The sequence below is a fragment of the Ovis canadensis genome, chromosome 15, assembly GCF_042477335.2.
Source record: "Ovis canadensis isolate MfBH-ARS-UI-01 breed Bighorn chromosome 15, ARS-UI_OviCan_v2, whole genome shotgun sequence".
Classification (NCBI taxonomy): domain Eukaryota; kingdom Metazoa; phylum Chordata; class Mammalia; order Artiodactyla; family Bovidae; genus Ovis; species Ovis canadensis.
In genome coordinates, this window is record NC_091259.1 from 36756455 (window position 1) to 36770164 (window position 13710).

At 46.5% G+C, this 13710-nt stretch overlaps 1 protein-coding gene across 1 annotated transcript in view; it reads right to left on the bottom strand.

Annotated features, from left to right (window-relative positions):
• Positions 1-444: 444 nt before the first annotated feature.
• Positions 445-13710, bottom strand: part of JAML (junction adhesion molecule like) — a 29758-nt gene continuing 16492 nt past the window's right edge. Inside the window, exons 6-10 of the mRNA XM_069555319.1 lie at positions 12609-12846; positions 9218-9356; positions 6263-6323; positions 4540-4626; positions 445-955 (exon numbers count right to left, since the gene is read on the bottom strand). Coding sequence (XP_069411420.1) covers positions 863-955; positions 4540-4626; positions 6263-6323; positions 9218-9356; positions 12609-12846 — 618 coding nt within the window. The 3' untranslated portion in view covers positions 445-862. The remainder of the gene's footprint in view (positions 956-4539; positions 4627-6262; positions 6324-9217; positions 9357-12608; positions 12847-13710) is intronic.

Sequence of the window (13710 nt, forward strand, 5' to 3'; positions counted from 1 at the left end):
GAACCAGAGGAGTTAAAAAAACAAACAACTAGCCTTATTAAATCTTACAAAGTAAAGGAACCAAAAGGAAAGGTATCTCACATTCAGACCAAGAGTTAAATCAGTGGCTGTCCGTTTTGGTGACCCAGGAGTGTCGCTTCTGAAAAAGACAAGTGCTCCAGAACCACCAATATAGTCTATCCAGACCTCTGGTGGGGCCCAGCCAAGAGCCACCAGCCACTCTGATACCCAGCCGGCATCCAGAAGCACTGAGTTACATCGAAGAGATGTACCCCACTTTCAACCCATTCATGCCCCCCAAACTTCCTCAGGCCTCAAGCTGGCCCCCAATGTGTGAGTCACAGCAGGGCTTTCCTCCAGTCACTTCAGTTGCTTCAGGAGTTCCCAACAATAGATTCTTCACCAGCACTCCACATGCCCTTCAGCCAGGGTAGAGACACAGGATGATTGCCACAGACTGCATTTATTTAGGGATCATTGGCCACAGGAATAATCATTTGGGGTTGTTTTTTATCTCTGATTCTTCTCTGGAACCTTCCACAGAGAGCACCGTCCAAGCAGAGGGTCTGACCTGAAGGGACACTCGAGGCCACTGCGGCAGCTGACCAGGGTCCCCAGGGCCAGGGTCTCACTCTAGGGGGATCAAGTTCATGCTCCCCCTTATCAGCCTTTCTTCCTCCAGGGCTGTCCAGTCTCTTTGCTGGCCTTCGAGCCCTCCATCGTCAGCCCTCTGCCCAAGCAGGGAGACAGGAAAAGGACTGGGAGGGCAGAGGGTCTGAAACAACTGCTACATGGATGGACTCAGGACACACAGCAAAGAGAGTCTCTGTGCAGCCAAGGGTAAAAGGACCACCCCTTCTTCTCAGAAGGCTTGCTCTGTTTTTGCCATTCCCCTAGTTGACCTTTGGTCTGGTGGGCTAGTTGGTGCTGACTTCAGAGAAGGCCAAACTGGGTTCTGTGGGGGGGAGAGAAACAAAGCATATTTGTAAGAAGCATTTCAGTCATAATAGTTACCATTTACTGAGCTCCTTCCATCCCTCTGGGCCAGTTCTGAATTTCACATGCTGCACTACCTCATTTGTTCCTCACCACCCGAGAGGTAGGTTTTATTAATATTATTCTCATCAAGGATGAGGAAACTGAACCTCAAGAAACCAAGTTACCTGCCCAAGGTGATCCAGCTTCTGAGTCAGGGTAAAGATGCGGACACTGGTCTGTCCAACTCCAAAGCTAGGGATCTTAACCATTGTGCCACACTGCCTCAGAAAGAGGACATGGTGTGGTGCCCCTCCATTTAAGTAAATTTAATAGAAAAGCAAAGGTTCTGGGACTTCCCGGGCGGCCCAGTGGTCAGGACACCAGGGAGGCACAGGGGGAAGGGCTCAATCCCTGGCTGGGGATTTAAGATCCTGCACACTGCAGGTGTAGTCAAAAATAAACATCAATGTAAAAAAAAATCCATGATAAAAAATTTTAAGCAAAATTTCTTTGTTACCCTTGCTCTCTATCAGATAACAGCCCCCTACCTGAAGTCTCAAACAAAGGCCAGAATTCACCCACAGCCGTGTGTAATTTGACACAGTGTTTTGCAATAACTTGACCAGCCCCTGAAGGCCTTTGAGTCTGTGGCCCTGGTCCCCTATCACACTTGCTTTATTGGACCCATTTCAAGGGGCCATGGGTGCTGTTTCCTGCAGAGTTTAAATCGCAAACACTTGGCACTAAACATGAGATGCTGGCATTGAAGGCGGTTCACTTCTCCGTCACCTCTGTCCCACAGAGCGTCTGCAAACGGTACCGCCCAGGTGACGGACGCACTGAGCAGCAGGCACCGTTATCAGCAGGTCTCTAAGACGAGGTTCTGGCAGCTGCTGTAGCATCACATGGCAATGATGGGAGAAGGATGGGGGGAAGGGGAATGACTATGTTCAACTTCAGAGGGGAGCTCATGTTTCACTTGGTGGAGCAAGGCCAGATTCTGATCTCACTCTTCCCTGGCAGAACCTTTCTCTGTTGCAATCATCTGGGAGTCATGTGTCCTTGGAGCTGGTGTAACAGGAAAAAAACACAAGCAAGCCATCATCCTACAAACAGAGGAGGCCAGCCTTCCTGAACACAGCAGAACACTGTTCCCTCCTTGGCTGGGGTGCCTATTGTGAAAGTCCCTCAATCGTATCCAACTCTGTGCGACCCCATGGACTACACAGTCCACGGAATTCTCCAGGCCAGAATACTGGAGTGGATAGCCGTTCCCTTCTCCAGGGGATCTTCCCAACCCAGGGATCGAACCCAGTTCTCCCGCACTGTAGGAGGATTCTTGACTAGCTATTATTTATCTACAAATAGCATCATGTCCCTCGCCAGCTCATTCCTTTTGTCCTTACCCGCTACTCACTATATAGCCAGTGTCTTTTCTAGGTGCTAGACTTCCCTGGAGAGTTGAACAAAGAGAACATAGGAATCAGACTCTGTATTATTACATGAAATCCAGCATCTAGCCTTCCAGCAGTTGGGTTATGTCAAGGTATAATAAGTCACAGAATTAACAAATCTAAGAGTTGCAAAATATTGACTTTCACTTTCACTTTAAATACAACTGGTGGGTAAATTTAGTTTAGGGCTTCCCAAGTGGAGTTTCGACTCAATGGACATGAGTTTGAGCAAACTCCAGGAGACAGTGAAGGACGGGGAAGCCTGGAGTGCTGCAGGCCAAGGGGTCGGCAAAGAGTCCCCGAGGGGACGTGACTGAGCAACTAAACAGCAGCAGATGTGGAGCCAGTGTAAAGAATCTGCCTGCCAGGGCAGGAGGTGTGCATTCAATCCCTGGGTCAGCAGGATTCCCTGGAGCAGGAAATGGCAACTCACTCCAGTGTTCTTGCCTGGAGAATCCCATGGACAGAGGAGTCTGGCGGGCTACAGTCCACGGGACCACAAAGAGTTAGATGTGACTGAGCACACACAGGTAAGTTTAGTAAACATTGAGAATTATAGGAAAATACCAGTGAAGGAGAAGCTCACAAGCTAACACCGAAGACATGTAACACTCCAGGACATACTAGAACATATATATTTGGATATACATTGGCCATCCAGAATTGGAGCCAACTAGAAATCAGTGTAGAGAAGGCGATGGCACCCCACTCCAGTACTCTTGCCTGGAAAATCCCTTGGACAGAGGAGTCTTGCAGGCTGCAGTCCATGGGGTCGCTAAGAGTCGGACATGACTGAGCGACTTCACTTTTCACTTTCATGCATTAGAGAGGGAAATGGCAACCCACTCCAGTGTTCTTGCCTGGAGAATCCCAGGGATGGGGGAGCCTGGTGGGTTGCCATCTATGGGGTCGCACAGAGTTGGACACGACTGAAGCAACTTAGTAGCAGCAGCAGCAGCAGAAATCAGTGTAAAGATAAAACCATTAGTAAATCTAAGGAATTCTAAAAGATATGTGCAGAGAAGAGGTCACACTCAGAAATGTAAAAAAATAAAATTTAATAACATGATAAAGCAATCAGCAAGTATATACAATATCCCAATGGATATGGCTCAGTGTCAAGGAACCTGACTGCCAGTGCAGGAGACACAGGTTGGATCCCTGAGTCAAGAAGATCCCCTGGAGGAGGAAATGGCAACCCACTCCAGTATTCTTGCCTGGAGATCCCATGGACAGAGGAGCCTGGTAGGCTACAGTCCCTGGGGTCACGAAAGAGTCAGATAGGACTTAGCGACTAAACAACAACAATGAAATATCCCGACACCATAGGAAAACTGTAAGGGCTGCAAATAAAGGAGCACTGGGTGAAATAGCATAAACAGTAGAGTTCTCATAGTTAGTGGTGCATCAAATAAAGAGCGTTACTAGCATAAAGAGGACTTAGGGAAAGACCTGGAACTCATTAAGGGACCTAAGGCTTGAATCATATACAGCAGTTCCTTACCACAACACGCACTAGGAAGTTATTGGTGCTGGGCTTGCAGGCATGTGTATATAAGCATCTAGTGCGCATGGCAAATCTGTGTTGTGTTCAGTTAATAAAGTGCAAATAATGATCTTAAGCTGCAAGAACAAAAAAATCTAAGAGTCGGAAGGGACCTTTTGAAAGGGAGGAAAACAGTTCCTCATGACATGATTTTTGTACAGGGATCTTCCAGTCCCTCTTCACAACATTGTGTTAAACCAGTATTGTGCTGATGAGGAAGAGATCTTTGTCTAACCTCATGATGGCACTTCCTTTTACCTCTGAGATCAACCCTCTCTAGCCCTAGAGATGCTCAGAAGACTCGAAATTGAGTATAAGGACAAGTTTGTTACTACTCTTCTATCCAGCAGAGCTTCAACTTCTTACAATTTCCAACTACCTAGAAAAAGCTCTGCCTTCAGCAGAGTGTCCCCCCACCCCACCACCACCCCACCTCACCCCCACCCCTGCTCCCACCAGGAAACCTAGCAACATCCATCCCCCGTGAGTCTGCCATATCCTTCCCAAGTCCTTTTCCTGCCTCCAGACACCGGGCTCAGTGGGACCCAGAACATTCCTCACCATGGTCATGTAGGTGGCCTCTGATTTTCCACTTGATTCTTCCTCATCGTTCACCTCTTGTGTGGTTATTGAGGAATAAATGTGTTTCTGGAGGGGAGAAAATCATATAAACATTCTTAAAACTCAACAAATCTTACATTACATGCCAGAGAAAAGGCTTTCTTTTCTATGTTCTTGTGACCCCCTATGTTCACAGGGCATCAAGCCCCAAATCAGCGGGTTCTGGGGGTTATTGAGGGCTGCAGAATGATCGTAGGTCACAATAATCCAGTCCTCAGGCTTCTGAAAATTAACTCATTGGCAAGGAGCTCTATATTAAGGACCAGATTCTTTGGTTCAAAAGTCAAATCTCCGGGACTTCGCTGGTGGTCCAGTGGTTAAGACTCCACAAGCCCCATGCAGGGGGCCCGAGTTTAATCCCTGGTCCGGGAACTAAGATTCCACTTGTCCCATGGTATGACCAGAAAAAAAAAAAACTGTCCAACATCTTTGTTTGGATGGGCATTGAGGTAGCAGCAGAGAATTCTTATTCTACCTAATGATTTGAATTTTGTGGTTATTTCCTCCTAATTAGAGTCTTGGCAGGACAGCATTCATCAGCACGTAATTGTTGTCATCTCTCCGATAGGGCTTAACTGGCAAGAACAGCCCTCACTGAACTTCATGTCTGTGAGGTCAGGGGTACTTTGTGACTCCCGTCCCTGTCACTATTTGGGGAAGTGATATCATCCAGGGACAAATTCTTGGACTTCTGGAGTCCCCTATACTATGATGTGAGGCACAAACAGCCCAAAAGATAGATAGGTATGTAAGAAGAGTTTTCAAAGGAAAGAAAGGAAGGCGGGAAGGAGGAAAACAGGAAGGAAGAAAGAAAGAGGAAGGGAGGGGGAAGGAAGGAGGGAAGAAGAGAAAGAACAAAAAGGGGGGGGGGAGTCCAGGGAAATTAGTCCATTTCTCAGTTCCTAGTAGCAATTATTTATTATTTATATAAACTATCACAAACTAGTATGATCAAGAAAAAGTTCTTGATTCTCTCTTTCTAAAGGTTCCTGAATATTTAATCTGAACTATTAACCCCTTCACTGAACCTCAGAGTGGATCATAATCACCCCTCATATTGATACAATGCCTCAGAGACTATAGAGCACTTGCACACAGCATCACGTCATTTGAACCTCACAGCTGGGCAGATATGTTTGTCCTTATCCTCATTTGGGGGATGAGAAATCAGAGGCTTAGGGAGTGGCAGAGCTGGGCTTGAACTGGGACTTTTCAATTCCAAGTCCAGTCCTCTTTCCCAAGACCCTCCAAGACTGGGCTAGGCTGCTGGGCTGGCCCCGCCCACCTCTACTCACTATGCTATTCACTTCTCCTGGGCTGTTACTGCGTGATGGAGATCTCCTAAGCACTGCTCTGGGCCAGGCACTGGAGGTGCTGAGACATAACAATGAATGAGACACAGTTCTCAGGAGAATGATAAAGACACCACCTGGGTGCTGGAGCAGTCTCCACTTGTCCTCATGGGGCACAGCTGCAAAACAGCATAATTCTGTTTTTTGGTTTGTCTTTTTTTTATTATTTTATTTATTTATTTGGCCCTGCAGGCCTGTGGGCTCTTAGTTCCCTGACCAGGAATCAAACCCATGTCCCCTGCATTGCAGGCACAGAGTCTTAACCACTGGACTGCCAGGGAGGTTCCAAAATGGCAGAATTCTTCTCTTACCTCTGCACGAGCCTTCTCTGTGTTCTCCAGGCTTTTGACCAGGGTGGTGGAAGTGACTGAACTGCAAAGACATGAAAAGCATGTGCAATTAACCACCTGGCATTGTAGAGTCAAGGGTGATAACACAAGACCACACAGAGTTTTTATTAAAAAAAGACCCCAGAGGAGGACCCACTTCTAGACACCTTCAGCCCACACTACACAGCTCAGCTTAGAATCTGAGGCTTGCATCTCTTTAATGGAGAGCAGAGAAGTATTTAGATAAAGCCTGGGCTGAAGACAGCTCCAGCCTCTCTAGTGAGTGAAAGTTGCTCAGTGGTATCTGATTCTTTGCAACCCCATGGACTATACAATCCATAGAATTCTCTAGGCCAGAATACTGGAGTGGGTAGCCTTTCCCTTCTCTAGGGGATCTTCCCAACCCAGGGATCGAACCCATGTCTCCCATACTGCAGGCGGATTCTTTACTAGCTGAGCCACAAGGGAAGCCCTCAGCCTTTCCACTGTCACCCTAATAACTTCCTGTCCAGAACAACTGTAAGTGATTTAATAGAGGGACTCCACGGGATTCGATATCATCATTTCCGAGGACTAGGGAGAAGAAGCTGGACCAGCAGGGGGCAGCAGAAACTCAGCAAGACACCAATTCAAAGGCTCTGGGACTCTTCCTGGGGGAAGGACAAGCAGAATCAACCCCACACCACAAACACCCAGGGCTAGGAACTCTGGTCCCTTCCTTGCCCCTTGGCCTTTGATCTCTTAACCATCTGCCTTCTGCTTTTGCTACCGAATGGCCTTCCGTTTTTCTACTTTGGCCTGAAGTACAGCTAAAAACAACAACCAGGGTTAAAGCTAGAAGGGAATCTGTTTTTATTGTCTCAACGTGTAAATATTTTAATCATATTTCCTGATTATAAAGTTGTATGCTCTGTAAAATAATTCAAATAATACAGAAATGTAGACAATCTGAAGTTCAAGTTCCAGTAAACCTCCTACCCTCGTAGGGCACACCTTTTCTTTTCTCCCAAATAGCACTATTAGTATTTTAAAATTATCCTTCCAAACTTCTCTCATTGCATAAGTATACTCACACAGAATATATTTAGTATATGTGCTGCTGAAGTGAGAATTACATAATTTACTTTTTTATTAAAATAAGATCCTACTATACATTGTATATTACTTCTTGGACATCTTTTCCCATAATTACATACAGGGCTGAGCAGTATTTCATCAACTGGAATACCAATTCATTGGATCATTACCTTTCTGACAGGCACTGACAATGATTTCAGTTTTTAATTATAACCTTTGTTACAGCAACCATGTTTATGCACAAATCTCAACACATCCATCTGATTATTCTTTAGAATAAACAGGTACACAGACATGGGAGTTCTGTTCTTCATTTTGAGAGAAACTGAGGTCCAGATCAGGGAAGTGAGCTGATAGGGAAGCCACATTGTCTAACTCTTCGTTCTGTGTTGCCCACCTGCCCAGAGCAAAGACTTTCAATTTCAAAACCAAGTCAGAAAGCCCCTGGGGAGTCAAATGCAAACCTAGCAGACACCAGCAGTTTCTGTATGATCCATGTCCCATGGGGAAAGGAGACCTAAAAGCCAGCTCTACTCAGTCTAAATGGGGGTTCTTGCCCCTTGACACTATTTCAAAAGGAGGGTCAACTTGCCCTAGCAAGATGCTCACGCCAGAGCATCTGTGAATTTCTGAGATACTAGAACTTCAGGTGGTGCAGCTGGTAAAGAATCTGCCTGTTCAATGCAGGAAACAAACAGATACAGGTTCAATCCCTGGGCCGGGAAGATCCCCTGGTAGAGAAAATGGCAACCCACTCCAGTATTCTTGCCTAGAAAATCCCATGGACAGAGGAGCCTGGGGGACTACAGTCCATGGTGTCGCAAAGAGTCAGACACAACTCTGAGCATGCATGTACAGGAGAACTTCAAGCCTTTAAAAATACATTCCCTAAAAATAATTTAGGACCTGAGAGGCTGTCCATTCAAAAGTAGCTTCTCATAATTAAAATGTGGTCCTTCAAATAAAGTCACTGACAACCCTCAAAATCTGAGCTTCTCTAAAAAGTGTATACGTACTATGGCTAATTCAAAAATCATTTCTCTCAGGCATTGAATAGCACCGTTATGGTTCTTGCATAGGATTTATACTGTTAATTATGCTCTACTTGGACAAACATTTGTAAGTCTTTGTAATATTATAGAATGAGGATGATGTGGGAATGTGCAAGGCCTTTCAGGACAACCAAGAACAGAGGAGGCTTCCCTGGTGGCTCAGTGGTAAAGAATCCACCTGCCAATGCAAAAGTTATGGGTTTGATCCCCGGGTCAGGAAGATCCCTTGGAGAAGGGAATGGCAACCTATTCTACTATTCTTGTCTGGGAAATCCCACGGACAGAGGAGCCTGGCAGGCTACAGTCCATGGGGTCGCAAAAGAGTCAGAGGCGACTTAGAGATTGAACAGTGAGCAAAAGGGGTGGGGTCACTAGATGACGACCTCTAACACGATTACCCCAGATGGTGGCTGGTTTAAAATACTCCCTTCTGGGCTTCCCTGGTGGTTCATTGGTTTAAAATCCTCAAGCCAATGCAGGGGACACAGGCTCGATTCCCTGGTCCAGGAAGATCCCCCATGCCATGGAGCAGCTAAGCCTGTGCACCACAGCTACTGAGCCCACTTGCTGCAATGACTGAAGCCTGAGCACCTAGAGCCCGTGTCAGCAACAAGAGAAGCCGCTGTGACGAGAAGCCCACTGGTCGCCACTAGAGAAGACCCACCACAACAAATAAATAAACCTTTCTAAAAATAAATAAAATACACCCTTCCCTGAAAATGGTACGCATAGGGTCCTATCACTCTCTTCCACTTCAGGCTAAAGGCACCTCAGCCTCGCAGTCCAAGAGATGGGAGCAGCCCCGTACCTCTTATTTCCATAGGCCTTCTTCACAATCAGTATCAGAACCGGAAGAAGCAGGATGGTGGCACAGACAATCCCCACGATGATCACCAGCTGGTTACCATCCAGGATCTCTGGTCTGAGGGCTACCGGCGTCACCAGTGCTTGGGAAAGGAGAATAGCAATGACAGAGCCGCAACATTCCAGAGAAGAGCTGGGAGCCTCACCAGCTCTATGCCAAGCAGCAACTGCCACGTCAGGAAGCAGGGGGAGAAGGCCAGACTTCACCCCACATGGAAGCACTGGGACTCCAGCTGACCCCTTTAGATTGAGAACCAGCCTTTGCCCACCTCTTTTTACCCTTAAAATATAGATGAAGGTGGGTAGGTAAACAGAATATCACCTGACGTACAGCAGAGTTTCCGTTTACATTTAACAATTCTATCTTAAAATGTGGTTCACCAAAAACAGACATGTTATAGGCTGCTGCCCTTTCTGTGGTGAAGTGATTGTTTTCAAAGGTATCTAGGCTACAACACAGCCCCATAGTCATGATACCAAGCACGACACTTCCATCCATCTATATAGCACCCTTCACCCATTTCCTCAATTCACTCCGAACACATACATCAAACACCTCCTGGGTGCCAGATAGTACTAGGCACGGAAGATACAAAGACCAATGACGCATGGTCTGTGCCCTCAAGGAGGGGGAGGGTGTGCACGGAACACCACAGACGCTATAGGTACTGTGAGAGCAGTCCGCATGCGGGACAAAGCAGCGCTGAGGAAAGGGCTCCCGGTTCTATGGGGAGCAGAACCTGAGACTTTGTCAGCAAAAGTTGTAAAATTTGAGTCTGAAACGAACTATCAAAGATTTTAGCAACAATGGGAGAAGGATTGGGGTGGGGGAGGTAGGGATATTAAACTCAACATCTGGAGCCTTTCGGTTCAGGATGGTGCTTAGAGAAACTAGAAAGAGGGTCTAAGGTTGTGTTTGAGGGCGTGATGGGGAATGAGGCTGGGTAGATAATAGGATCTAAGTCATGAAGGACCTTGATTATCTCAATGAGGAGTTTGTTTCAATTTTTCGTTTTGCTTTGTGTTTTGTTTTTTTCTGTAGGCAATGCAGAAGACATTGAAAGGTTGTAGGAAGTTCAGATTTGTGATTGAGAAAGATCGCACCGAGAATGAGGGGTAGCGACAAAGCGAAAGCAGAGACTGGTGAGAGGCCTACAGTCTGAGACAGGTTGACAGGCAGAATGATGCCAGGGGATGGTGCCAGATGAGAAAGAAGACAGATCCAAAGTCAGCAGTAGAAATCACAGGACCTGTTGACTTGTTAGACTAGGGGTCCTGGGAAAGGGAAAAATCAAGTACGACTCCCAGGCAATTATTCAGTTGGATAATATCCAGTATGATTATCCAGTTGGATAATATCCAGTACGATTATCCAGTTGGATAATTATGTCGATAGCAGTGGCATCAACTGAGGTTGGAGAGGTGGGCAGGGGAAAGGTGTGAGGGGTAGATTTGGATTATTTGTGTTTGAGTATTTGTGGAATATCTGGGTGGCGTTCATATACAGAGATGGATGGATGGATGGATGGATGGACAGATAGGTTGCGTCTAACAGAATATATTAAACGTATACAGAACATGGTGTTCAATGCTACTGGGGTGGGGAAGGTCAAGGATGGACAGTTAGAGTGCCACTGGTGACCTACACTGGAGGAGAGGTGCAAGTAGAAGGCTGACTGCAGAGTACTAGGGGTTAACGCAAGATGAGACAGAAGACACTGAGTTCAGTCCTTTAGCAAACTATCTGACTGTGTTTAGAAAGAAATGCATAATGTATCTCGATGAAAGTTGCACAACTCGGAATATACTAAAACCACTGAGTTGTACATTTTAAATGGGTGAATTGTGTGGCGTGTGAGTTGTATCTCAATAAAGGTGTTTCAAGAAAAAGTAAGACACTGGCTATCTATTTTACATATGGTAATGTATATCTTTCAATGCTATTCTCTCCAATCATCCCACCCTCTCGACTCCTCCCACTGAGTCCAAAAGCCTGTTCTTTATGTCTGTGTCTCCTGGAGCGGTGGTGGGAGGAGGGACGTGGGGAGGAGTTCAAGAGGGAAGGGACACGTGTATGCCTATGTGCGATTCATGTTGATGTACTTTGCACCATACTGCAAAGTAATTATCCTCCAATTAAAATAAATAAATAAATAAAGGTCAAGTGAAAGAGGGGAAAAAAGAAAAGGTATGACATAGGGTGAGAGCTAAAGGAGACAAGGACACGGGTAAGGGGAAGAGTTGAGTGTATGCGTGTGCTTAATGGCAGAAGCCCATGGACCGTGGAGCTTAAAGAGGCATGTTGTGAGGGTCCTGAGAAGGAGGAGAAGCACAGCGGCTCAGATAAGCCCCCAGAGGGAAGGGAGCTCAGGACGGCAGGCAAAGACGAGGAAGGAGTAGATGGAGGTCTGCTTGAGGGTGTGGAGGGCTCAGAAGTTGCATGAGCCCCCGCTAATGGCTTCTCTTTCCTGTGAAGCAGAGGGAAGACTTCTGAGAGTGAAGAAAGCCATCTGTCCTGCTTCCCTCTCCCGCTGGCATCCTCCGTTACTGACAAGAAGGCGCCTCCATGGACTTAAGTCTCTGGCCAGAGGTATTGAGGGTAGAGGTGCTTCCTCACCCCTAGCCCTGCCCCCAGCCAACCACAGCCAACCCCTGGGGCCCTCGCAAAAGGCAAAGTCCACAGGCCACATCCTGACTGCTAACTGGGTTCTGGTTTAACTTTAACCCCTTACTTATCAACCTCTCTCAGTCAACACAATTGAGTCTTTACTCTCCTCCTCACCAATGGCCTTAATACACACTGCCAGAATAAAGAACCTGGGATCAGAAACTCCTTCTATTTTTGGTTCCTTCCCCTTCCTGTTTCCTCTGTTCTTTGCTGTCTCTCACCAGCTCAGGAGCATCTTCCCTTCTACTACAGAGCATAGAGCATCTCCTTTGAAGCCAAGTCAAAATGACCCAAATCCATCTCTGAGCTCCTGTATCTTTAAATTGGTATATTACAGAAACCATGAGTGAGGCTTGGCAGAGGGGTTGGCATTCACTCAGTATTATTACCTTTTTTTCCCTTGACCTACCATCAGGGAAGCACTAGGGTGAGGCAGGCAAGGTGCCTAGGGGACCAAATTTAAGGAGGGATTACTCTCAAGGTCATGCAAGCACAGGGTAGGAGTGCTTGATAAGTACGAGGCTTATCAGGAGCAGGCAAGTACAGGACCTGAGAGTGATGCCTCCTTAAATTTTGCATCCTAGAAGCCTCTCCAGCTTCACCCTAGTACTGCCCCTGCCTACCAGCTATGCAGCCCCTCCTCCCCGCCCGGCCAGATGTTACATACTTCGGGGCTCTTTCAGGATCACTTGCAACACAGTGGTTTTCCTGAAGGTCAGGTTCCCCAGGTAGATACTGCAGGTGTAGTTTCCTCCATCAGACTCCTTCACTCCGTGGAGCATTATAGAGCCATCATTGCGGGAAGTGTCTCCCACCAAGTTCACACGGTTCCGGAAGCGGCCCCAGTTCTGGGGGTACCCTTTGGGTGCCCTGAGTTTGGGCTGATAGCACAACACAATCTCCTCCTAGAAGGGAAAGGCAAAATGTAAGAGACTGAAGGACTGGGGTTGGAGGGAGCTCTCGGGATTCACAGGCCCTACGTGTAGAAGCAGTAAAGGTATCATCAGAAAGTATCAGAAAACACAAAGCCACGGACACACGGGTCCACACCAGCCTCCTTGCTGCTCCTGAGTGCTGGCCTCAGGGCCTTTGCATTTGCTGCTCCCTATGCCTGGAACACTCTTCCCACTTAGACAGACACATGGTTGCCTCCTTCACTTCCCCGAGACCTCTACTCAAATGTTACCTTTTTGGTGAGGCCTCCCTGACCACCTACATAAAAAAAACAATCACAAAAGCCTGCTTTCTTGTTCTCCATAGCTCTTACTATTACCTGACATACTGTGTATATATTTCTTCATTATTACTATTATTTGGCTGCATTGGGTGTTAGTTGCCCCACAGCATGTGGGATCTTAGTTTCCTGACCAGGGATCAAACCAGTGTCCCTACATTGCAAGACGAATTCTTAACCACTGGATCACCAGGAAAATTCCTATTTCCTCATTATTTTTCTATGTATCTCCCTCCATCTTGATTGTAAGTCTCCCACCAGGGCAGGAGCTTTGAGTGTTCACCATATAACAGGCACCTTAAAAATACTTGTTAAATAAAAAAGTGTCAGAATTTTTCAAAAAAGTATATAAATACCATTAGTTTTTAGAAGTTTCTAAGAACAGGAAATAAGGATACAGACACAAATATGAATGAAAAGACCTGGCACCTAACCTGTTGTCTCTTGTGATTCAAATTCATAACTCACAAATGTCAACTATCATCCTATGTTCTGCTGTGACTCAGTTTGGTGGATGACAATTAAATATACAATG